Source organism: Pseudoliparis swirei, chromosome 23, assembly GCF_029220125.1.
Source record: "Pseudoliparis swirei isolate HS2019 ecotype Mariana Trench chromosome 23, NWPU_hadal_v1, whole genome shotgun sequence".
Lineage (NCBI taxonomy): Eukaryota > Metazoa > Chordata > Actinopteri > Perciformes > Liparidae > Pseudoliparis > Pseudoliparis swirei.
In genome coordinates, this window is record NC_079410.1 from 17,399,191 (window position 1) to 17,411,547 (window position 12,357).

The 12,357-nt window shown below is 45.0% G+C and overlaps 1 protein-coding gene across 2 annotated transcripts; it reads right to left on the reverse strand.

The window, feature by feature from the left end:
* Positions 1-672: 672 nt before the first annotated feature.
* LOC130188688 (carbohydrate sulfotransferase 12-like) lies at positions 673-11,610 on the reverse strand. Of its 2 annotated transcripts, XM_056407123.1 has the most exons (6): positions 11,557-11,610; positions 11,386-11,459; positions 4,604-5,156; positions 3,956-4,108; positions 3,692-3,871; positions 673-2,786 (listed from the first exon to the last, which is right to left on the reverse strand). In XM_056407123.1, the coding sequence occupies exons 3-6, from the start codon at positions 4,976-4,978 to the stop codon at positions 2,238-2,240; spliced, it is 1,257 nt and encodes a 418-aa protein (XP_056263098.1). In that variant the 5' UTR covers positions 4,979-5,156; positions 11,386-11,459; positions 11,557-11,610; the 3' UTR covers positions 673-2,237. The 2 variants fall into 2 exon arrangements, with proteins under 2 accessions (XP_056263098.1, XP_056263099.1); XM_056407124.1 differs by lacking the exon at positions 11,557-11,610 and having other exon boundaries at positions 11,386-11,471.
* Between the last annotated feature and the right edge of the window lie 747 nt (positions 11,611-12,357).

Sequence of the window (12,357 nt, forward strand, 5' to 3'; positions counted from 1 at the left end):
CAAACCACCCCGGGATGGGGTGTAGGAGTAGTCACACAAGGTGACTCTCGCCAAACCGTCCCGACCCGTTGGGGAGGGAGGCGATTGATGAATCGCTCCCCCCGTGTGGGCGGTTCAGAATCTTGTGGGATCCACAAAACCCTCTGCTGCTTTGCTGGAAATCACTTCTACTTACAGACTCTGGTTCGGTGCTCCGTGACGTCACGACTCACGAGCGACGTCACAGCACAGAACCAAAGCGCAGACATGTCATGTGACTGTTTCCATGGTGACGGACAAGCTCACGGAGATCAAGGCTATATATATACATATCAACATTTATATATAAAAATATATATCAACATTTATATAAATATACATTTTAGATGTATATATTGATATAGGTTTATATATCAACATTTATATGAATATACATTATATATATTGATAGGTTATATATAGTTATTTTAGTTCAGATTCTATATAGCAACCAACACAACATATACAAATATTGGATTTTTAAAAAGAAATGTATTTAGGGTCTACTTATAAAGAAAGTTCAATTGTGACACATTTTGCCACCTAATCTAATTATTTTAAGGGACATCCTCATGCCAATATGTAATATATTTTGGATATTACATCATGTAACGCCAAGGTAGAAATCCTAATCCACAAAGAGAGACCAACACGTACTGCATCATGCCCCACGACCTTTATTCCTCTTGACGCCATAACACTGATAATGAAAGGGAAGGAACACTTTGCATTTCCCCCAAAACATGAAAGGGAACGAGATCACACAGAAAAGTCTCCTGTGACTTTAATACACATTTAACAAAAACATGAATCACAAAAATAGATTCTTTTTTTTCGTTTGGGGTCTGCGACAACAAATTGTTGTCGGATTTTGCTGAAAGTCAAAATAGGACGAGCTCCGGAAACTGAAGCTTCAACAGACCTCGAAGCACTTTAACAGCGTTTAAGCGTCAAAAAACAAACAAATAAACATGCCACCAGCCAAACTAATCTTCATAAACATCCATTACCACCCCACAGATGCATTTCCCCTCATTACAAAAGCAGCACGTATTCAGTTTTTATTCTGCCAATAATAAATAAGCCGTTTTTCTTGACCCTGACAAAATGAGTCCGTTTCACGGTGTTGCCATTTGCCCGGAGCAAAAAGATTCTGTTCTCCATCAGGACCATAAAACAAGAAAATACCACGAAGAGAGCATAACAAAAATACAAAAAGAGATATAAAAACCTGACGACCCAAACACTGGCGAGGTGGGCGTGTGCGGCGAGACAGAGTTTATACCACACGACACAACGAGCGGAAAAAAGATAACGTTCCCTCTTGGAAAGACGTTAAAAGGCTCAGAGGCTCGAGATGAAAAGAAGAACGTAAAAACCTTGACGCCTCGGAGCCGAAGCCGGGCCCCGGGGCCGCTGTGCTTTCTGAGATGAGGTGGAGCGGTCTGAGGGGACTAGCTGCGGACCCGTTTTCTACGAACGTAATCTAACGCGCGGGCTTGAAGACGCTTGAAGGCTTTCATCTGTCTGAGCGGGACCAACGAGTTCTACGAGCCTCGGATGGCGACGGCCGCCTTTAATCTTCTTTTAATTTTTTTTAAACGTACATAAAAAAAGAAAAATCCCTTTCATCCTTCACATAAACGTGAAATAAATTATACGACCACAAGCACTCTAGTAACACCTTGTTTTTTTTCTTCGTTTTCCCTCGTCGCCCACATTTCTATGTTCGTTACTGACCAAAAGGGTTTCCATGACGACACAAACGCAGGGGACGGCCTCTGTGACATCAGCTCGCCGTCCCGCTACAAAGCCCGCGTGGTCGCCACGGCTGCACCACGGCGGCCGTGGCGTGACATCGAATAGTCAAGGCCCACGTTGAATGCACGACGTGCTCGCCACACGTCCACCGTCTCCCTCCGGCGTGTGTGTGTGTGTGTGTGTGCGTGCTTCTGGTCGTCTTTGTGACTTATAAAGGAAAATAGTTGGTAATGGCTATTAACCTGGATTCACCTCATTAGTGTGCTTCTTCAGAGCAGCGCGGGTCCTTAACAACGTGCACATTCAGGGTAGGACACACACACACACACATACACACACACACCGAGGATACAGATGCAAACCCTAGAACGAGCGGAGGTGTCCCTGTTGTTTGAGTGTAGCATCATTTCATGATATAAACAAATGTATGTGTGTGTGTGTGTGTGTGTGTGTGTGTGTCACTCATTGAGGATCGAGTCTGGTCTGTCGTAGCCAAAGAGCCTGAAGTCGGGTTCGTACAGCTTGTAGAGTTCTCTCCGAGCCTCGGCCGACACCGTGCTGAACCAATCGGACTGCCAGCTGCTGGCCGTGAGGTTCCTGTGGGAGGTGGGGAACTCCACCACGTCGTCCACGCGCAGCTGCCGCAGGAGGTGCTCGGCGTCCTCCTCCGCCGACTCCAGGTGGCCCACAAAGTCGTACTGGATCTGGCACGGGTGGCAGAGCCGGTACACCTGCCGCCAGTGCTCGTTGAAGGGCATCTCCTTCTCCGTCTGGGGGTCCAGGAGGTACTGGACGAAGTTGGAGAAGGAGGGGTGGAGGCCCACGCCGAACGCCTCGTCCACGGAGGCGGGCGGCGTGGGCTGGTTGGCGTAGCGGCGCAGCATGACCTGCGCAAAGCGCCGATAGAAGTCCTCGTTGCGCAGCTCAAATTTATTCCGGTAGGCGGAGATGAGACGCACGAAGGGGTCCCGCACGAAGATGAACTTGGTGTATTTCTTCAGCTTCACCTTCAAAAAATAAACACAACGTATATTTAAACACAGAGACACGATCAGGGGTCAGACACATGATGACCACAGGTTTACAGGACTTTACATTTACATGACCAAAACATTTGGGAAATCTCGGCGCATAAAAGTGAGAACATTTTGTATTTAACCGAAGAATTTAAATGTGGTATTTAAATGTAGTACTTCAATATATTTAAATGTGGTATTTAAATGTATTTTAATGTAGTGTTTAAATGTAGTATTTAAATGTGGTATTTAAACATATTAAATGTAGTATTTAATGAGGTATTTAAATGTATTTTAATGTGGTATTTAAATATAGTATTTTAATGTAGAATTTAATGTAGTATTTAAATGTAGTCTTTAAATGTGGTATTTAAATCTAGTAATTAACCATAGTATTTAGACGTAGTATTTAAACATAGTATTTGAATTTCGTATTCTAACATAGTATTTAAACTAACAATGAGAATTCCAAAGCATACAGTTTAACCTTAAATGACACAAATGAATAAGACAATAGTTTGATTAAAAGTATAAACATTTATGTCTTGTCAGTTACGGTACGTTCACTTGCAGCGCGAGATTGAGAGCGTATGCCGGCTGATATGTTGAGTGTCATTCTTTTAAAAACATATATATTATCTAAAATTCAGCGCAAATGCACATATGAATAAAACACATTTCCATGACTTTTCCAAAACTTTGGTGATTTTTTTTCTCCAGGACTTTTCCAGACCTGGCACAAAAACATTTTAAAATGACATGATTCACCAGGTCTCACCCTGCACAATTGAATAGAGGCAATTGAAAATATGAAATAGCGCAACTAATAACAGGCCTAAAGAGATCGTTCCACTGAGAGACACACGGACGATACGCGCCGTAGTATTTGAACAAACCTTCATGAGGTGCCTCGCAAACTTGCCGTAGCGCTTCCAGAACTTGTTGAAGGTGAAGTGCATGCTGCTGTTGTGGACCAGGTCCCGGGGGACGGCCAGCGGGTCCCTCTGGGGGACGCCGTCCCGCAGCAGGCTTTCACTCAGCACGATCATGATGCGCTTCCAGTTACTGCACGCCACCTAGGAGGCGGAGCACGCGTGGAGGTCGACTCAATATTCATCGTAGTCGTGTGTGTGTGTGTGTGTGTGTGTGTGTGTGTGTACCTTGGGAACGTAGCAGTAGATGATTCCGTGCCGGTCGTCCACGATGAGGTGATCCAGCTCCCGGTTGGGAATGTCGTCAAAGGAGCGGTTTTTGCCAGGGAACGTCACGCTGTCATTGGCGCACATCTCCTGCAGTAACCGGCGCCGCTGCTCCTGGTGGTCGCATTTGGTAAAGCAGGGACACGTCGATGATTAGAGATTCAAATGATTTTTAGAAAGTGTCATCCTGCACAAGTAAAATGAGACATTCAGGAAGTCAGCAGCCTTTATTCTTTTCTGTCGGGGTCAGAGGGATTCAACCCAGTGTTTACACACGGCCCACAGAACGGGTCAAATTAGGCTAAATAAGTGAGCCGTGGATCTTCAAATGAAAATTAAATGGCAATTTGAGCCTCTATTATACTTTAGCAAGTGTTCAGACAACATTTGGCATTTGAGCCTTGAGGTCCATCTCAAAGAAAGGAATGGCTTTTTTATATTGATGGCAACAAAACAAGAATTGCATTGTCAGCAATATAGAAAGAAACATATAAAACAGATGTTTGGTTCAGTTTCGTTTCAAATGATGCGAGGCGGCCCGCAGCTCACTGGCTTAACGCCGTGTATTATTCACACCTGTGCTTGAAGGTAATAATGTCAGATAGTAACCTGTCTCTCACGGAGCTCGGCTGCCACTGGGGTCAGGTGGATCTTCCACTCCCGCCGCGGCACATACCGTTCTTCTGCCTTCTCCGATTGGTTGCTGGCGTCAGAGGGGGCGGCTTCTGTGGGCTCGCCAGTTCCCGGCTCCAAGAACTGGTTCACGAAAGCGTCGATGTCGGACAGGAAGGACGGCGTCCTGGAGGCCTGAGGTTGACGCGGCGGCGGCGGCGGCGGATGATGCGGGATTTTGGGGCCCGGCGAGACGGGCGTGTGCAAATACAGATGCGAGGCGCCGACGTCGTCCCAGTAGACGATGATCAGGAGGATCATGAAGGCCGAGCCCAGGACCACGAAGACACGGAACATCCTGGACGTTCCCATAGCGACTGTTGATGGCTACAGGATCACCATAGCAACTGACTCCGACTTTAAAAGGGCGTCTCTACAACAGAGTCACGGTCCAGGTGCTCCCTCTCTCTCCTTCTCACCATGGCGACAGATCGGTTGGTTGGCAGATGGCGACGGAAGCAGAGGATGGAGGGTTCATCGTGACGCTCACCTGCACACACACACACACACACGTCAGATACTCAGCCCCTCACAGGTAACACACACACTACCGTTCAAAAGCATCTTCATGCTCTGCTCACGTTGACATTACTCCACGTTATTTTTACATGGCAAATTATAGTTTGCTGCTATAATAAATTCCCTGAATACCAAATGTGACACTTTTAACAATGGCAAAGCAGGAAGAGGAGGGGGTGTCATAACCTTATCGTTCTCACAGAGGTGCATTGTGGACACACCTCAGACCGCTAGCTGACCGCGGTGACACCAATCCACAGGACATCCATGTCCTATGAACACTTCCTGCCTCAAAGGGGTCAGTTGCTCAGAGAATGGCCCCCAGCTGTTATAACCTGTGATCAGCTCATCCTTTCAGAGACATCACACGGGACATGAACGCTCTGGACTGTCAGTTAAACTAAATATGAAACTCCTAAGCTTAATTTTGGGAGACTCATTTCCTAATAATGAGCATCATCTGTGTTGATATAATAATTGACACTGAGTATTCATTCAGTGAAGCTTTAAAGCTTTCCAGGAGTGGGCGGCACACGTAGAGATGCCAGACAATACGTGAGCCCCGACCTCAGATCCCCATCATGTCTGCCGTCTAAGCTGCCTCCACTTATCTCCAGAAAAAGAAGCGTTATCATTTCGTCAACAGCCCAGACTACACGGCCTTTTCTTTCAGGCGGCTCCACGACGATTAAAGACCGTGATGGGTGACGGCAGCAGGAGAAGGAGGAGGACATCTGTCACAGAGGAGGCTCATTGATGGAGTGACTCGGCCTGGGCAGAAGTCTAAAGGTGTGTGTGTGTGTGTGTGTGTGTGTGGTAGATGGCAGCAAGAGGAGGACCAGCTGGACCTCGACACCAGTAAATATTGGATGGAGGCTGTTTACGGATCTGTCAGAGAGCAGTATTGACCCCCCCCCCCCCCGTCTTCAGAGGTAAACAAGACAATAGGACGAACACACAGTGCCATGGCCCCCCTCTAGCCCCCCTCTTCCATCTTTCCTCTTCCTCTCCGTGTTGTGTTATTTGATTAATAAAATAAATCGCATCATCTTCTTTAATTCCATTCGGCCTAAATAAGGCCTTTTATAATGGCTATAAAAATTTAAAGTTGTCATCAATTATCTATCTAGACCTCTCTTTCTGATTCTGGCCCACAGTTTTGGGCTGCTGCTGTCCCCTGGGCTGTCTCTGCTCCACCTCTAAGGAGGAAAGGAAAGTGAAGTGCAAAGAGAGAGAGGAGAGTTTTTATCTTTGTTTTTTTTTTTTTTTTTTCCCTTGGTTCCTTTGAAAAAAAGATATATAATATAATATATAAATGCTCGGTGCCTAAATAGCCAATAACAGGAAACTGCAGATTTCTAATGAAGACATCTGTACCAATCGCTATAATTGTAAAATAAAAATGTACACGTCAAACACAACATATGTATGCCCCCTAAAACCATGTTGTTGTTGTTTCTTATGGTAACTATTGTCTATTAAGTGAGGGGATTCTTGTTGCCGGGGAGAAAGCAGAGTTAATAATGTGTGATGGAGAGATGTAAATTCATCCATAAGGAGAGGGAGAAGAGGAGATAGGAGCTCAGTGTATCCTAAAACATCCCCCAGCAGCCTATAAGCCTATAGCAGCATCTCTAGGGGCGGGACCAGGTGAACCTGATTCAGCCCGAACTATAAGAGGAAAGTCTTCAGTCTACTCTTAAATGTGGTGACTGAGTCTGCCTCCAGGACTGAAGCTGTTCCATAAAGAGGAGCTTGATACCTGAAGGCTCTGGCTCCCATCCTACTGATTTTAAGACTCCAGGGACCACAAATAGCCCCGTGTTTAGTGAGGCAGTATAGTGAGGCAAAAGACGACAGAGTTGATGCGTCAAAGTGATCATGAATCCCAATAAATTACCAGATTAATTGGATACATCATCTGTCGGCGAGTCCCTCTGCTCACTGTCATTGACCTCTGGACGGGGGTCGAGCAGCCAGCGGGTGGAAAAAGTTTCGTCTTGATTTTTGCTCTCAAAAGGCAGATCGGAGTTTGTGTACAATGAGGGAAACACACACCTTTATTCTCTCTCTCCCTTTCTTTGTTCCACAAACATTCACAATATTGTGTTTGCCAAGCCCAATCAACCCACCATGTGTAACTCTGTTACCTTGACAACCACTTTATATTTTATAAATCTAAATACACAGGATAAATGTATACAGCAAAAAAAACTGTTGCGCCAAAGGTTACGAGAGCTCCCCCTAAATGTTCATGGGCTGCTCCATCATTGTGCTGTCACGACGGGACGGGACAAAAAATTCCTCGTTTGTTTGTGAAAACATTCCTGGCAATAAAACTGTTTCTGATTCTGATTCTGATTCCGGATTGTGCCATGTGACCCCTGAGGTGAAGATCACATCATGGCTTCCAATATTGTTTGTTTCAATTGGTTCCTCTACGTCTCTATATCCATCTCTATGAGCACGTCTTCAGTCGACACGCGTCCAGTAGCTGAAGACGGTGGCGTAGACGTCCCAATAAAACAGTTGTCATTGGAAATCAGTGTCATTTGATTTATTTCCAGGTGAAAGAACGATGGACATCGATTCACAACGACTCGTGACATCTTTGAAGGATCTAACAATAACACCCAAAATCGGAACATTGCTTATGTCAACTTAAAATGTAATGTTCTACACACAACGTGTAGAAGGTACCCGGCAAGGTCTCCATTCTTTCACCAGTCCTGTATGAAAGAGAACACAAGGTCCGACAGCTGACGGCCTTCTGGCACACGCCGGGGACTCAAAGATGCAGCAAGGGGGAAGCACTGAGGTGGAGGAGAGGAAGATGAGAAAGGGAGGATGCCCCAACATGGGGGGGGGGAGACTTAAACTGTGGTGACTTCTTGACCCTCGCTAATCTATCTCCTTCTCCTCTAGTTGAACTGCATGCAGGCCCACTAACCAATCACAGCGCAGGTTACTCTGACATCCTTTCATGGGCTTCCAGAAGGCCAAAGACCTCAAAACTACACCCAGTATGTCAAACTAACGATATGATTGGTTGAAGAGTATGTCAATCACCGATAAGGCCTCCAAGTACTTCACCAGGCTGTGCTTGGCCCGTGTGAAGGCCTGAGACGAGCTGCTCTTCTTCCATAGAGACTGTGGAGCTGACATCTGATTGGATAAAAGCTCCCGTTAAAATTAATTGGACTGGAAGCAGCGCTGCGGGATGGAAGCGCAGCAACAGAGGAAGACACTAGTGCAGGGGTACTCAACTTCAGAGGCCAAGAGGGCCACATTTAAACCACAACAGGTGCAAAGGGCCACAAATTATTATTAACATATATTTGTACCATTTTATTCACTGTATTTATTACTACCTAGTTTTCACCCGATTTTGGTTGGCTAATTATTATGCATTTATAACCAGGCATGTCGGGGGCCACAAAATAAGCATCCGCGGGCCGCCTATTGAGTAAGTCTGCACTAGTGCAATAAGAAAATAGAAATTAAGATTTTTCTTTTTTTTAATTTTTATAAATTATAAAATAGCTTTAACTTTGTAATTATGTCTAGGCCTTCAGAGAAGGCTTAGAAGGCCCGGACGGCCCACCACTGCACAACACACTCGAGAAATATTGTCACACACATGAGATACACTATAGCATTTACATCAATACGAGCATCCCAGTGTGTGCACATGCATACACACTCACAGGACACAGGGCTGTGACAGCAGCAGGTTGAGCAGCAACAGTCCCAGTGCATTATGGGTAGTTGACACCTCCACTCTGGAGAATTAGGAGCATACTGACAAGCATTTCAACATTATACTATTTAATCTCGACCTTAAAGCTATACCCTTTTCTTTTATCCGTCTCTTTTTCCAAATTGTCAAAATCTCACCGTTTAAAAACGTGTCAAACCGGGACGACTTTGGCAGCTCGTCATGTGACGTCTGACGAGTCACACGCTCTCCTGTCAGACAGGTATGAGACTTAACGGCTTATTTTCAACGAGATAATCTTCACAATTGAACACCACTTTTATGATTTTTTAAAAAGCATAAAGTAAAAAGCTGAAATGAACCATGAAGGTAACGTTGCTGGACTTCACGCCATTATGAAGTTACACGCTGACTAATGCTCGGCACAGGGCTGCAACAACCAATCGATCAAATCGATTATTAATATAGTTGGCAACGAATTTCAAAAACTCGGTGTCTCCATAAAAGAGAAGATGTAGTATTTAAACTAACAATGAGAATTCCAAAGCTTACAGTAAATACTCAGTGTAAATTAACATATGAATATAACAAATTTACATGCCTTTTCTAAAACTTTGGGGATTTTATTTTTTCCAGGCCTGAAAATAACCATTTTAAAATTCCATGACTTTTCCAGGTTTTCTATGACTGTACGAACCCCGTTTTGAATAAAGGGTTGAAAATAACAGTTTTCTGTATCCGATTAATCAATTAAATCGAAAAAATAGTGAATAGATTAATCGATTATCAAAATAATGGTTAGTTGCAGCCCTAGAATCACGCTGTGGAGCCACACCTTTGGGTTCATAAATCACATTGCTTTGCTATTCAAGCATCTATAGGTAGTTTCACACTTACAAAAGCATTCAGATAACTCGAGCATTAACTCACGGATTAACGCATTCCTCCATAAATCTGACGGTTTATTGTCTTCTGCGTTTCTCAGTCAGCTCCTGCGTTGACTGAACTCCCCCAGCAGCAACATCACAAGCGGTTGTCGGATGTGTGCATGCCGGGGGGCTCTGCATACCATGAAAGTAATAACTTTTGCCATGCATAACTATCCCACTGTACCCGGCTTTGCGTCGGCCCACTGATGCAGTAGTAAAAGCCTCTATGTTAGCAGCCCGTTTGAAAAGAGGGCAAACAGTGTGCACACCACACCAAGGAGATAGGTTGTGCGGGAATAACGTCAGAAAGACGGCCTGCTGTCTTTTCCACCAACGTTTCTCCATTTCCACTTTATCTCAAGTCCATCATCCCCCCTTTCCGAGGCAGTTTGAGAAGTCGCAGGGCGTCACTTTTTCATTGCGACAGTCTTCTTTTAAATGTGTCGCCGCTGCAGTCCTCACATTATTTCCTCTTTCCTGGAGCCCAGTGGGCACCACTGACATGGAAAATCATCATCACCACACCCCCTCTCCAGAGGAACACACTCCTCTTCCTCTCTGCACACACACAACGAACCGACTGCTGTCCTATGGAGAACATTAAATCAGGAGCACAACGGGCACAAACACGTTCAAATGTTCTGTACCTGGTGGGATGACTTATTCAAATAAGTGTAGCAAGAGAAAATAATGTAGTTATACGACAATTTAGAGGTACTGTTTACTTCAACTGCTGCAATTAAACAACAAACAGTACACATTTGGATTTAACATACAAGGCTACAGTATATATATATATATATATATATTTTTTTTTAATAGCTACACCTTAACCAACTTTATAATTAATAATTTATTATGACAACACTGGGGCCTCGTTTCTGCATCGAGCACTTTGACTTGAGATGTTGAGGCTAAACACACCTTCACCTTTAGGGGACATTAAGACGCAGGACTTTAGCTGGTGATGGAGTTTGAATGTTATTAAAGTGACACAGCTCATCACTTCCTCCACCCGTGTCTACTGCATCCATGTGGACGGCAGTGTGAAGCGTTGGCGCAACATTTGAGGATATAAAGGAAATGTTGTTTTTAATGTGACTTGGAGCCACGCTGCAGGACACACGTGACCTCATCTCGGCGGTCGGTCTGGGTTCGGGTCCGGGTTCGCGTCGGGGTCGGACCCGCAGCGGCAGCCTCGTCCTGACCCGACACAATGCACCCTTTGACGGGGCGCGCGGCGCCGCGAGGACGCGCTGTTCCTCGCGCCCGGAAGGCTCTTTTTTTCCGGCATTTGGTTCGGTTCGTGAAGGCGTCGCGTGCGATTCCTCTAATGTACCGGGAGACAATGCAGAGGGGGGGGGGGGGCACGCGATCAGCAGCGGGACGTCAGCGGTGTCAAACCGCATTGAGGAAACGGCGCGTGCACAAACACAAACACACACACTCCCACACACACACACGTTACCCGCGACGAGTCGCGTTACTTCCTGCATGTCCTTGTTAATAATGTCACAGACGTGTTAAAAGGATAAACACAAAGACACCCGTACCTGTTGTGTTGTTGTGCCCGCGAGCTCCCTGCGCCGCGTCAGCTGTGATGAGAGTCCTCGCTTTCTTTCTTTCTCTTTTTTTTTCTCTCGTGGAGAAAGATGGAGCGTGAACACCCGAAGCATCGCGAGAGTTGAAGTTTCTGCAGTGAGCTCATGAGGTGAAAATGTCACCTTTTTTCTGGATCAGCTCCTCCAGCACAACACCTCTCTCTGCTCGGGGATGATTAATGTACACAGTTCCCGCCACGCCAGGCCACGCCCCTCCCACGTGGCGCGTGCTGAGCGTTACCTGCTGTACCTGCAGAAAACTAATCATCAGAAACATTAAACCAAAAGAATGGTTATAAAGAAATGTGGGGGAACTGTGTCTATGTATGTTGCCTCGGGCTGATATCATGTTATTTATGAACCCTTTCATCCTGTGACATTAAACATAGCAGCACACACACACACACACCGATGCCTGCTTTCAATCAGCATCACACATTTCACCTCCAGTCAGTCCTGATTTAACATACACATGTAACTTGGCAGTCATTCTACTTTGAACACACATACACACACACACACACACACACACCTACACACTGAGAATAAACACTCCAAAGAACAAAACAATTCTCCGAATGAAGGAAAAGGTTCAATCAAGACCGTTTCTAACGTACGTTCTTGTGTACATCACGTGTATAATAATATTACATTACATCATGTTTATTATTACTTATTATTTATTATTTTATTGCCTTTCACTACAATTACATTTTACCATTCAAATAGGCGAGTAGCCTTCAGTCAAAGTCGTATAAATATTAGCTTTAGTATTTCACTATGGAGCAAAGATGCAGCGGAAGGCTGATATGGGTTTTATTTTGGTTGCATAGACACAGTGTGCGTCCGGCATGATCCTTTGTGGGAAATGCTGCGTGTATATACACACATATATATATATATATATATGTGTGTATATGTGCT